General features: G+C 39.8%; 1 protein-coding gene across 1 annotated transcript; it reads left to right on the top strand.

Moving 5' to 3' along the window:
• The first annotated feature begins 526 nt into the window (after positions 1-526).
• Positions 527-1,465, top strand: LOC123949723 (olfactory receptor 5AN1-like). Its single transcript, XM_046017305.1, has one exon. It carries the CDS (start codon positions 527-529, stop codon positions 1,463-1,465), a length of 939 nt encoding a protein of 312 aa, XP_045873261.1.
• Positions 1,466-14,931: the final 13,466 nt, after the last annotated feature.

Here is a 14,931-nt window from a genome sequence, read left to right on the forward strand (position 1 = left end):
GGATAAATAACTTTTCTTAAGGATAAAAGAGAAAATTTCAAAACATTATCTAGATGGCATTGTGGGCCTGAAGGGCTATCTCAGTTTTAATCTAGAGTGATTCTACTCATGGTCTTGTAAAGAAGTGGTTATATAATAAATTACCAGTGGTTTTAAAAAATTTTTAATAAATGATCTCTGTAATAATCACTTTGTTTATATATTTTAGTTCTCAAATTCAAACACATCTCTTTAATTTTCATGGACTTTATGAAATAATTGAGAACCTGAAGCACTTTTTAAAAAAATTTCAGTTCCATTAGGTAACATATAATACATCATTATTTTGAAGCACTTTAAAATTAATTCTTCTTAATAATTTGAAATGAATAGCTGGGTCTTTTCATCAGGACAGTGAGACATTGGTTCTTTCCCAGCACTCAGTGGAGGGAAAAAACAGCACGTATGGGAATTGTAATACTGTCATCTCACCCGAGTCAGCAGTGCATTCTCTTCTCTCTTTCCTGATTTTAGAAGCAGCAAGCCAATGATTGGGGGAGGAAATTTTACACGGATCACCTATTTCATCCTTTTGGGATTCTCTTATTTTCCCAGAATCCTAACAGTGCTCTTTGTTGTATTCCTGCTGATCTACGTTTTGACTCTGACTTGGAACCTGTGTCTCATCATCTTAATAAGGGTGGACTCTCACCTCCACACACCCATGTACTTCTTCCTCAGTAATCTGTCGTTCATCGATATCTTCTATGTGACCTCTATAGCTCCCAAGATGCTCTCCAACTTTTTCCAAGAGCAGCAGACCATCACCTTTGTGGGTTGTGCTGTTCAGTACTTTGTTTTTTCAACCATGGGACTGAGTGAGTCTTGTCTCATGACAGCCATGGCTTATGACCGATATAGTGCCATTTGCAATCCACTTCTCTATTCATCCATCATGTCACCCACCCTCTGTATTCGGATGGTGCTGGGATCCTATTTGGCTGGACTCTCTGCTTCTATATCCCAGTTGTGTACCATGTTTCAGCTCCACTTTTGTGGACCTAATGTCATCAAGCACTTCTTCTGTGACATGCCCCAACTGATAATCCTATCCTGTACTGATACTTTCTTTGTGCAACTGTTGATTGCTATATTAACAATGTTCTTTGGGATAATAAATGCCCTCATTATCATGATATCCTATGGGTATATTGTCATGTCCATCATGAAGATCACTTCTGCTAAAGGCAGGTCCAAGGCTTTAAACACTTGTGCTTCTCATCTGACAGCGGTTTCCCTCTTCTATACTTCAACTGTCTATGTCTATTTGAGTTCCAGCTCTGGCGGTTCCTCTGGTTTTGACAGATTTGCATCAGTATTCTACACTGTGGTCATTCTGATGTTGAATCCCTTGATTTACAGTCTGAGGAACAAGGAAATCAAAGATGCCTTGAAGAGGTTACAAAAGAAGAGATGGTCCTGCTGAGGATTTGTCCAGATTTGTCCTTTCAGAAAACTTAACCCCCAGTAACATGCACAGGAATGAAATCTAACAAAATCCATACTGCCTTTGGGTAAAGAAAGATTAATTTGACACAGATAATATATCAAATGGACTGACAGATGACTTGATTCCACACAAGCACAATACCTTTAAGTCCTGGAGGTTCATATTTTCACCCTAAATGAGGAACTGCCTCATCATTTATTAGTAATCTGCATGTGGGATACCTGCTTGGCTCAGTTGGTTAAGCATCTGCCCTCTGCTCAGGTTAGAATCCCAGGGTTCTGTGATGGAGCCCTGCTGAGCAGGGAGCCTGCATCTCCCTCTCCCTCTATCCCTTGTTCTCCTTGTGTTCTCTCTCTCTCTAATAAATAAATAAAATCTCAAAAATAATCTGCAAGCATTTGTAAAATGCTAAGTTTTAAAAACTTGTACTTCTCTTTACTTTGAAGATTGAGCCCTGTTCATTCTCAGACCTCTGACTGCAAAGGAGTGATACCTGACAGAGGCCCCCAGGAGTGTAGAGACCTTGTCTCCCAAAAATTTTGATGCAGCATAATCCAGACATGACGGTGATTGAGGTTTGTTCTGTATATCAGACCATAATGGGAATAAAAAGATAGAGGTGATGTGACTTTGAATAGAAACATAGCTCTATATTGCCCTAGTTGTGTCTCCTGGGAAGAATATTCTGAGTTGACTGATGTTTGTCTGAGGCCTCTTTTCAGCTTAAGCATCTAGTAAATTTGATCACATCCCAGTCTTCACCAGCTGTAATCTAAGAAAGCAGGAGGTGATTTGAAGCACACAGAGGAATGGAATGAAGGATGTGTTTCCTTCAGTACCATTTATTTTATGAGTGCAATGACTTGTTTCTTGCTTGTAGTGTTCAGTGGGGATTTCTTTTATTTTCCACATCTTAATTTTATTTAAGTTTTTTCAGTGTTCCAGGGTTCATTGTTTATGCACTGCACCCAGTGCTCCATGCAATACCTGCCCTCCTTAATACCCACTACCAGGTTCACCCATCACTTCTCCCGCCTCCTTTCCAAAACCCTCAGTTTGTTTCTCAGAGTCCAGTCTCTGGTTTTGTCTCCCCTTCTGATTTCCCCCAGCTCACTTTCCCTTTCCTTGTCCTGGTGTCCTCTATTTTATCAACATGGATGAGACTTGGAGGAGATTATGCTGAGTGGAATAAGTCAAGCAGAGAAAGTCAATTATCATATGGTTTCATTTATTTGTGGAGAATAAGGAATAACATGGAGGACATCAGTGGGGATTTCTGATAGAAGGTCATGTTCAAAATCCATATCCCATCCAATAGTTTTTTTCTGACATTGTGGGATTCAAATTTCTCTCTAATTAAGTCAGGAAAATTTACCCTGACATAGCTGATATTTCTCACTAGCAAATCATTTCTAATATTTCGACAACTGTTCATGTTTGGTGTGAGGAGACTTGTGTGAAAAATCATTGTAATAATGGTTACTGAGGGGTACCTGCATGGCTCAGTTGGCTAACTGTCTACTTTCAACTCAGGTCATGATCTCAGTGTCCTGGGATCGAGCCCCACATCAGACTCTGCTCAGTGTGGAATCTGGTTCTCCTTCTCACTCCCTCTGTGCTTTCTTTCTCTCAAAAATGCATAAAAAATAAAATAATAGAGTTACTGAATATTAAAATGTTGAACGAAGACAATAAAAAAGTATACTAGCTGGGGCGCCTGGGTGGCTCAGTGGGTTAAAGCCTCTGCCTTCGACTCAGGTCATGATCCCGGGGTCCTGGGATTGAGCCCCGCATCAGGCTCTCTGCTCCGTGGGGAGCCTGCTTCCTCCTCTCTCTCTGCCTGCCTCTCTGCCTAGTTGTGATTTCTCTCTGTCAAATAAATAAAATATTTTTTTAAAAAAGGTATACTAGCTTTCCATATTTGTTCTTAGTTAGCAATATTTAATATTCAGTAACTCTATTATTTTATTTTTTATGTCCTACAGATCTATGGTTTTGTATGGGATGATCTAATTTATGGAGTAGATAATTACACTTATGCTAATGCTGATATTTTCTGGGAAGCCAGAGAGGAAGGAGATTGTGTGATAGGCAGGGTTTTTAATGCTGGCCAGTTTTTCTGTCTAAAGTAGAACATAATACATTTGGTCCTTGTGATCTGTTTGAAACATGGAACAAGAAGTTTATCAACACCGTTGATATCCAGGTTCCTCAGACTTGAACCAACTGATATAAAGCAGACGTCATTACAATTACATATCCTTGGAGATTCATTGCGTTCTTAATGTGTTTTTTGGGGCAGGGTCTCAACTCTGGTAAGTCACATAATTCCTCTATTTAGTTAAGGGCTATAATTGAAGAAGTATTGGAAGCCTTGCCAAATTTTTCACAAGTTTACAGTTGGACAGGATTCAGAGTAGGAGAATCACTGAACCTCTGAGAGAGAATGTGAAGGCTTATCCCATGCCAAAGAAGTGGAGCAGTATGAATAAAGAATGCGTGCCCTTCTCTCCCCCATTGCAGGCACAGGTATGTTCTTTGAAGCATTGTTCTTTCAAAATGTACAAGAACATATGAGACTTCTTTCTAAGAACCATAAGGGCTTCAGTAGGAGAAGCACCTCTGTGAGGAATGTAACACAGTGTTATTAATTATGGTCATTATGCTATGCATTAGATTGCCAGATTTCTTCATGTTTTAGTTGCATGACTGTATCTTTTCAAAAAACATCTCTCCAATTCCCTTGGCCCCTGGCCCTCTGACAACCATTGTACTCTCTGTTACTAGGAGTTTGGCTTTTTGATTCTGCATATTAGTGGTCTCATACAGTATTTGTCTTTTTTTGTCTGGCTCATCTTACTTAGTATAATGCCCTCAGGGTGCATCCTTGATGTTTCAAATGTCAGAATTTCCTTCACTGTCTTAGTTGAGTAATAGTCCACTGTATTGTGTGTGAATAACGTGTCTTCTTTATCATTCTTTATTATTTCCATATCTTGTCTATTATGAATAATGCTGCAATAAACATGGGAGTGCAGATTATCTTTTTGGTATCTGTTTTTGTTTATGTTGAATGTACACTCAGAAGTGGGGTTGGTGGATCATATGGTACTTCTCTAATTTTGGGGGGAACATCTGTAATGATTTTAACAATGGTTGAATAAATTAACATTTCCACCGAGAGTGTACAAGTATTCTTTCTCTCTCTCTCTTTTAGATGTAGTGAAAACAAGTATTTTCTTTATTCCACATCCTCATCATCACTTTTTATCTTTTTCTTGATGATAACCATTCTATCAGCTGTGAGTTGATATCTCATTGTTCTTTTGATTTGTATTTCCCTGATGATTAGTGATGTTGTGTACATTCTCATGTACCTCTCAGCCATTTGAGTGTGTTCTAGGGAAAATATCTATTAATTTCCTCTACTTATTTTTTAGTCAGATTGTTTTGTTTTTGAGTTATAGGATATATATATATATCTATATCTATATAGGATATATATATATATATAGGATATATATATATATATCTGTTTTTGAGTTATAGGATATATATATATATATAAAATGAAAGGGGCTAATACCTATATATATGATATTAGCCCCTTTCATTATCTATGGTTGGCAACTACTTTTCAAGATATGGTTTAAAGGCATTTTCTCCTATTTTTCAGGTTGATTGATTTTGTTGATTGTTTCTTTTGCTGTGCGGAAGCTTTTAAATTTGATATAGTTCCATTTGTTGCTTTTTGCTTTTGTTGCTTGTGCTTTTGGTATGAGATACAAAATATTATTTTCAAGACCAAGTTCAAGGAGCTTGTTCCCTATCTTTTCTTCTAGGAGTATTATGATCTGATGTTCCTGTCTTTAATCCATTCAGGTTTAATTTTTGTGAGTTTGAAAGATAGTGATCCAATTTCATTATTGTGCATATGGCTATCCAGTTTTTCCAAAACCACTTGTTAAAGAGACTATTCTTTCCCCTCTGAGTACTGTTGGTTCCCTTCTTAAATATTTTTGATGTATATGTGGGAGTCAATTTCTGGACTCTATTGTGTTCTTTTGGTCTATGTGCCTTTTTATGTCAGACCCATATTATTTTGTTTAGTATAGCTTTGTTGTGTACTTTGAAATCAGGAGTGTGATGCCTTTATTTTTGTTCTTTCTTAAGATTACTGTAGCTTAGGTCTTTTGAAGTTTGATGCAGATTTTATGATTGTTTTTTCTTTTCTGGTGAAAATATGTCATTGGAAAAAAAAGAAAATATGTCATTGGAATTCTTTTGTTTGAATTCAATTATCCCAGGTGTAGTACACTAGTGGTTTTTGATATAAGGTTCAATGAGTCATTAGTTGAGTATATCACCCAGTGCTCATCATATCACATGCTCTCTTTAATATCCATCACCCAGTTACCCCATCCCACACCCATCTCCCTTTCCACAACAATCAGTTTGTTTCCTAGAGTCAAGAGTCTTATAGGGGTTTTCTCCCTCTCTGATTTCTTCACATTCAGTTTTCCCCACCATTCCTATTGTGCCCTCTACTATTCCTATGTTCCACATATGAGTGGAACCGTATGACAATTGTGTTTCTCTGACTGACTTATTTCACTTAGCATAAATACCCTCCAGTTCCATCCATGTCAGTGCAGATGGTGAGTATTCATCGTTTCTAAAGGCTGAGTAATATTCTATTGTATATATATGCCACATCTTCTTTTTCCATTCATCCATTGAAGGACATCTTGGTCCTTTCGACAGTGTGACTATTGTGGACATTGCTGCAATGAACATTGGAATGCCTGTGTTCCTTCTTTTCCCTACATCTATATCTTTGGGATAAATACCCAGTAGTGATTTGCTGAGCGGTAGGGTAGCTCTATATTTAATGTCTTGAGGAATCTCCATAATGTTTTCCAGAATGGCTGTACCAGCTTACATTCCCACCAGCAGTGTTAAGAGGGTTCAGATCCAGACGTGTATGGATCTCTACAGGACCAGAAGACACCAGTGGTAGGTAAAGCAGGGTTCAGATCCAGACGTGTCTGGATCTCTACAGGACCAGAAGACACCAGTGGTAGGTAAAGCAGACTGGGAGCATTGGACTGATATCGGAAGATAAACAAAAGGGGGAGGGAGCCACCAGAGGTGACCAATTAGAAAGTAATACCCCAATACAAGAGTGCCCTGCGTCTGGGGACCAGCAGTAACTTGGAGTCTGTTTGAACGCACTCAAAAAACAAAGAGCAAAGGATCGCAGGGGGAAATAGTGGGAACCTGGGCGGTTAGGGTCAGGGACCTAAGTCCCCAGACCCAGGACAGCCTCCCCTGGCGCTGAGCCAGAGAGAGTGTGGTGGAGAAATCAGGTCTCCATCCCTGAGCCGCCAGTGCATCTGACCGGCCAGCGCGCCCGAGAACAAGTGGGGTCTGGCTCCCGTGAGGGGCTGGGAACCTGGCCAGATGGCAATCCTGAAATGCGCGCATCCCACACCCTCCCTTGGGATAGGTGCTCATAGGCGCTAGCCTGGAGTTCTGGCATCCTGAAAAATCAGACATTCCCAGCCCGGGACAGCGGGAAAATCTCAGTGTGCGATCACTCTCTGGTGGTCTGGAGCTGCCCAGACAGCCACCGCTGCCCTGGTTTTGGGTACAACGAGGAGCTCCTGCATCCCCAGGGACAGTGACTCAGAACCGACTCTGCCAGCAGCTTTTCCAAAACATTCTGAGGCTTCTCTCTGAGAGGGAGGTCGGGGTGCAGTTTGCTCTCCTCTAAACCTCCAAAAACCATCAAAAGCTGTCAAGGGGAGAGAAAGCAGATGAAAGAACATAAAAACCCCCAGAGAACAAAAGGCTGAAAAAAACAGTTTCCTCAGAGCCCACCCCCTTGAGGGGAGCGGGAGGACCTAACTCAGGAAACATCATTGAAAACCCACGTGACAGGCCCCTCCCCCAGAAAACCAACCAGGAAGGAAGAAGAAAAAAAAAAAAAGACTACAAGAGAACAGTCACCACTACTTCATAAATACAACTCTTATTTTTAACTCTTTACCAATATTCTGGTTCTTTTTTTTTATACATACAGAGAATTTTTTAACCTATTTACCACCACACTGAGATGTCCAGTACATCAAATTTTTTAAAAAACCTTCTAACCTGAACTTTTTGATACATACACCCGTGTTTTTCTTTTGCTTTTCTATTTTTTAATTCTTTTTAATTTTAACTTAGTTTAGTCTAGTTTATTCTTTTTTAATTTTTATTTTCTACTATACATATAGAGTTAAACTTCAAGGTAATCCCCTTTCCCCAATCAATGCTACCCCTATAGGCAAACCAGTTTCTAATCCCCCTGTAACTTAGGAAAGTTGAGTCCCTTAACAAAAACATCAAGATACATTCAGGAAGAATCAAAATAACCTTCCTCACCCACACTGAGAATTTATAACCACTCTCCCAATTTTTCCTTCTGTCAGTGTTTCTGTGAATTTGTGTTTGTCCTGATAATATATAAATCTTATACTTGGGGTTCTTTCTGATGAGGTTCTTCCCTTTTTTTTGCTTATATATACATATTTTTTTCTCTTGTCATATACTTTTATCAGTCTTTTTGTTTGTCTGTTTTTGTTTGTATACTTCACAAATCTTACCTTGTGGCCCATTTGGGCTGAGCCTTCTCTTTTATCTTCCCTTCCCCCCCCCTCTCTTTTTTCCCCTTTTTTCTTTCCCCCTTTTTTTTCTTTCTTTTTCTCTATTTCTTTTTCTTTTCTTTTTTCTCTCATTTGGGTGGGGAATCCTGATTGCACAGAAGCGTTCCAGGGTGCACATTGACTGCACCACAATCAATAAGTCCAGCTGCATCTGTTTAGTCATCTCTTACCAAAATGACTAGGAGGAGGAATACCCAACAGAAGAAAAATACAGAGGATGGGCCTTCTGCAACAGAGCTAATGGCTATCGACATAGACAATATGTCAGAAAAGGAATTCAGACTAACAATTATCCAGGCAATAGCTAGGTTGGAGAAAGCCATGGATGACCAAACAGAATTGATTAGGGCAGAACTGAAAGCCACCAGGGATGATGTTCACAATGTTAAGGCAGAACTGAAAGCCACCAGGGATGATATTCAAAATGCTCTCAATGAGTTCCAATCTAATGTAAATTCTCTAAAAGCTAGGGTAACTGAAAGAGAAGATAGAATTAATGATCTGGAGGACAAACAGATAGAGAGAAAGGATCAGGAGGAAGCCTGGAACAAACAGCTCAGAAGCCACGAAAAGAGAATCAGGGAAATAAACGATGCCATGAAACGTTCCAACGTCAGAATTATTGGAATCCCTGAAGGGGAGGAAAAGAAAGAAGTCTAGAAGATATAGGGGAAGAAGTTGTCTATGAAAATTTTCCCAATCTCACGAATGGAAACAACGTTCATGTACTAGAGGCAGAGACATTTCCTTCCAAGATTTTAGATTCTCGAAAGTCCTCACAACACCTTATAGTTAGAATGAGGAATTATGTTTCAAGAGAGACCCTCTTAAAAGCAGCTAGGACAAAAAAGCTCCTTACATACAGAGGAAAGCCCATTAGAATAACGTCAGACCTTTCCACAGAGACCTGGCAAGCCAGAAAGGGCTGGCAAAATATATTCAGAGTACTAAATGAGAAGAACATGCAACCAAGAATACTCTATCCAGCAAGACTGACATTTCAAATGCATGGAGAGATAAAGAGTTTCCAAAACTGGCAAGGCTTAAAAGACTATGCAACCACCAAGCCGACACTGCAGGAAATATTAAGGGGGGTCCTGTAAAAGAGAAAAAATCCTAAGAATATCATTGAACAGACATATAGAAACAATCTACAGACAGAAAGACTTCAAAGGTAACACGATGTCAATAAAAACCTATCTCTCAATAATCACTCTCAATGTGAATGGCCTAAATGCGCCCATAAAACGACACAGGGTTGCAGATTGGATAAAACGACAGGACCCATCCATATCTTGTCTACAAGAGACCCATTTTGAACCTAAGGATACACCCAGACTGAAAGTGAAGGGATGGAGAAGCATCTTTCATGCCAATGGGCCTCAAAAGAAGGCCGGGGTACCGATTTTCATATCAGATAAATTAGATTTTAAACTAAAGACTGTAGTCAGAGATACAGAAGGACACTACATAATTCTCAAAGGGACTATCCGACAAGACGATCTAACAATTGTGAATATCTATGCCCCCAATATGGGAGCACCCAATTACATAAGAAACTATTAATCAAGATAAAGAGTCATATTGATATGAATACAATAATAGTAGGAGATCTTAATACGCCTCTCTCAGAAATAGATCATTGAAGCAGAAAATTAATAAAGAAATAAGAGCATTGAATGAAACATTGGACCAGATGGACCTCATCGACGTATACAGAACATTCCACCCTAAAACAACAGAATATTCATTCTTCTCAAGTGCACATGGAACCTTCTCCAGAATAGACCACATACTGGGTCACAAAGCAGGACTCAACCGATACCAAAAGACTGACATTATTCCCTGCATATTCTCCGATCACAATGCTTTGACACTGGAGCTCAATCACAAGGAAAAGTTCAGAAGGAACTCAAACACCTGGAAGCTAAAGACCACCTTGCTTAAGAATGCTTGGATCAACCAGGAGATCAAAGACGAACTTAAACAATTCATGGAAACCAATGAGAATGAAGACACCTCGGTCCAAAACCTATGGGATACAGCAAAGGCGGTTCTAAGGGGGAAATACATAGCCATCCAAGCCTCCCTCAAAAACACTGAAAAATCCAGAATACACCAGCTGTCTCTACACCTTAAAGAACTGGAGAATCAACAACAAATCAAACCAACTCCACATGCAAGAAGGGAAATAATCAAGATTAGAGCAGAGATCAATGAGGTAGAAACGAGAGATACAGTAGAACGTATCAATGAAACTAGAAGCTGGTTTTTTGAAAGAATCAATAAGATCGATAAACCATTGGCCACACTAATCCAAAAGAAGATCGAGAAAGCCCAAATTAATAAAATTATGAATGAAAAGGGAGAGATCACAACTAACACCAAGGAAATAGAAACAATCATCAGAAATTATTACCAACAGTTATATGCCAATAAGCTAAGCAACCTAGATGAAATGGATGCATTCCTGGAAAGCTACAAACTCCCAAAATTGAACCAGGAAGAAATTGACAACCTGAGTTGACCGATATCTAGTAATGAGATTGAAGCAGTGATCAAAAACCTCCCAAAAAACAAGAGCCCAGGACCTGATGGATTCCCTGGGGAATTCTACCAAACTTTCAAAGAAGAAATAACACCAATTCTCCTGAAGCTTTTCCAAAAAATTGAAGCAGAAGGGCAACTTCCAGACTCTTTTTATGAAGTCAGGATTACCCTGATCCCCAAACCAGGCAAAGACCCTACCAAAAAGAAGAATTTCAGACCAATATCACTGATGAATATGGATGCAAAGATTCTCAACAAGATCCTAGCCAACAGGATCCAGCAGCACATTAAAAGGATTATCCACCATGACCAGGTGGGATTCATCCCTGGGTTGCAAGGTTGGTTCAACATTCGCAAATCAATCAGTGTGATAGGACAAATCAGTAAGAGAAGAGAGAAGAACCACATGGTCCTCTCAATTGATGCAGAAAAAGCATTTGACAAAATCCAGCATCTGTTCCTGATGAAAACGCTTCAAAGTATAGGGATAGAGGGAACATTCCTCAACTTCATAAAATCTATCTATGAAAGACCCACAGCAAATATCATCCTCAATGGGAAAAAGCTTGCAGCCTTCCCATTGAGATCAGGAACACGACAAGGATGCCCATTCTCATGACTCTTGTTCAACATAGTATTAGAAGTCCTAGCAATGGCAATCAGACAACAAAGAGAAATAAAATGTATCCAAATTGGCAAGGAAGAAGTCAAACTCTCTCTCTTCGCAGATGACATGATTGTTTATATGGAAAACCCTAAAGACTCCACCCCCAAACTACTAGAACTCATACAGCAATTCAGTAATGTGGCAGGATACAAAGTCAATGTACAGAAATCAGTGGCTTTCTTATACACTAACAATGAAAATACAGAAAGGGAAATTAGAGAATCAATACCAATTACTATAGCACGAAGAACCATAAGATACCTGGGAGTAAACCTAACCGAAGAGGTAAAGGACCTGTACTTGAGGAACTACAGAACACTCATGAAAGAAATTGAAGAAGACAAAAAGATGGAAGACCGTTCCATGCTCTTGGATTGGAAGAATAAACATTGTTAAAATGTCTATACTGCCTAGAGCAATCTATACTTTTAATGCCATGCCGATCAAAATTCCACCGGTATTTTTCAAAGAGCTGGAGCAAATAATCCTAAAATTTGTATGGAATCAGAAGAGACCCCGAATTGCTAAGGAAATGTTGAAAAACAAAAACAAAACTGGAGGCATCACGTTACCCGATTTCAAGCTTTACTACAAAGCTATGATCACCAAGACAGCATGGTACTGGCATAAAAACAGACACATAGACCAGTGGAACAGAGTGGAGAGCCCAGATATGGACCCTCAACTCTATGGTGAAATAATCTTCGACAAAACAGGAAAAAATATGCAGTGGAAAAAAGACAGTCTCTTCAATAAATGGTGCTGGGAAAACTGGACAGCGATATGTAGAAGAATGAAACTCGACCATTCTCTTACACTGTACACAAAGATAAACTCGAAATGGATAAAAGACCTCAATGTGAGACAGGAATCTATCAGAATCCTAGAGGAGAACATAGGCAATAACCTCTTCGATATCAGCCACAGCAATTTCTTTCAAGATATGTTTCCAAACGCCAAGGAAACAAAAGCAAAAATGAACTTTTGGGACTTCATCAAGATCAAAAGCTTCTGCACAGCAAAGGAAACAGTCAACAAAACAAAAAGGCAACCCACGGAATGGGAGAAGATAGTTGCAAATGACAGTACAGACAGAAGGTTGATATCCAGGATCTATAAAGAACTTCTCAAACTCAACACACACAAAACAGATAAGCATATCAAAAAATGGGCAGAAGATATGAACAGACACTTCTCCAACGGAGATATACAAATGGCTATCAGACACATGAAAAAATGTTCATCATCACTAGCCATCAGGGAGATTCAAATTAAAACTACATTGAGATACCACCTGACACCAGTTAGAATGGCCAAAATTAGCATGACAGGAAACAACGTGTGTTGGAGAGGATGTGGAGAAAGGGGAACCCTCTTACACTGTTGGTGGGAATGCAAGTTAGTGCAGCCACTTTGGAGAACAGTGTGGAGATTCCTGAAGAAATTAAGAATAGAGCTTCGCCATGACCCTGCAATTGCACTGTTGGGTATTTACCCCAAGGATACAGATGTAGTGAAAAGAAGGGCCATCTGTACCCCAATGTTTATTGCAGCAATGGCTACGGTCGCCAAACTGTGGAAAGAACCAAGATGCCCTTCAATGGACGAATGGATAAGGAAGATGTGGTCCATATACACGATGGAGTATTATGCGTCCATAGAAAGCATGAATACCCAACTTTTGTAGCAACATTGACGGGACTGAAAGAGATTATGCTGAGCGAAGTAAGTCAAGCAGAGAGAGTCAAGTATCATATGGTCTCACTTACTTGTGGAGCATAACAAAGAACACGGAGGACATGGGGAGATAGAGAGGAGAGGGAGTTGAGGGAAACTGGAAGGGGAGATGAACCATGAGAGAATATGGACTCTGAAAAACAACCAGAGGGTTTTGAAGGGGCGGAGGGGGGTCGGAGGTTGAGGAACCAGGTTGTGGGTAATAGGGAGGGCACATACTGCATGGAGCACTTGGTGTGGTGCCAAAACAATGAGCACTGTCACACTGAAAATAAACATAAAAAAAAAAGAAGTTAAAGAGACAAAGAGATGTGGGCAGGAGGAACACTGAGGAGGATGTCCAACAGTGCTGAATTTACTCAGGGCAGCAAGGCATTATATAGCTAACAGAAATAATTACAAAGAAGTATCCATCATTAGCTAATTATGAAAGAATTTGTTACATATGCATGAAAACCTCCAAACTTCCCCATTAACTACTTCTTAAGGGTGAAATGCAGATCTTCCAAGGCCAGTGCTCTTTGTCTTCAGATAATAATTACAAAAAGTAACAACAAACCTGAGAGTGTTCTCTGAGCTGTGCTGGAACAGCAAGGACCCCACCCAAATCGCTCTCATCTAACTAGTAAACGTGTGGGAATTAACGTAAGCGAGCACACAATACATAGCACAGACCCGTTCTCAGTGCAACTCAACTTTTCTGTCCTAATAAGCCTCTTGCTAGGCTATTAGGACTTTAATGGAGACACAGGTCAGGGCCTGGTTTGGTCCTAGTATCAAGCCTTATCGTGGCCTCCCAAACTGGGAGTTTATTTCTGGACTCTATTGTGTTCTTTTGATCTATGTGCCTTTTTATGTCAGACCCATACTGTTTTGTTTAGTATAGCTTTGTTGTATCCTTTGAAATCAGGAGTGTTATGCTCTCTCTCCATCTCTCTAACAAATAAATAAAATCTTTTTATCTTTTTTTTTTAAAGATTTTATTTATTTATTTGACAGACAGAGATCACAAGTAGGCAGAGAGGCAGGCAGAGAGAGAGGAGGAAGCAGGCTCCCTGTGGAGCAGAGAGCCCGATGCGGGGCTCGATCCCAGGACCCTGAGATCATGACCTGAGCCGAAGGCAGCGGCTTAATCTACTGAGCCACCCAGGCGCCCCAAATCTTTTTAAAATATAGTAACATACTATGTATGAAATTATCCACAAACTCTTTTTTTTATTTATTTTTTATTTATTTTTATTTGTTTATTTACAGCATAACAGTGTTCATTGTTTTGGCATCACACCCAGTGCTCCATGCAGTACGTGCCCTCCCTATTACCCACCACCTGGTTCCTCAACCTCCCACCCCCCCCATCAAAACCCTCTGGTTGTTTTTCAGAGTCCATAGTCTCTCATGGTTCATCTCCCCTTCCAGTTTCCCTCAACTCCCTCTCCTCTCCATCTCCCCATGTCCTCCATGTTATTTGTTATGCTCCACAAATAAGTGAGACCATATGATACTTGACTCTCTCTGCTTGACTTATTTCGCTCAGCATAATTTCTTCCAGTCCCGTCCATGTTGCTACAAAAGTTGGGTATTCGTCCTTTCTGATGGAGGCATAATACTCCATTGTGTATATGGACCACATCTTCCTTATCCATTCGTCCATTGAAGGGCATCTTGGTTCTTTCCACAGTTTGGTGACCGTAGCCATTGCTGCAATAAACATTGGGGTACAGATGGCCCTTCTTTTCACTACATCTGTATCTTTGGGGTAAATACCCAGCAGTGCAATT

Source organism: Meles meles, chromosome 8 (genome assembly GCF_922984935.1).
Source record: "Meles meles chromosome 8, mMelMel3.1 paternal haplotype, whole genome shotgun sequence".
Taxonomy (NCBI): Eukaryota; Metazoa; Chordata; class Mammalia; order Carnivora; family Mustelidae; genus Meles; species Meles meles.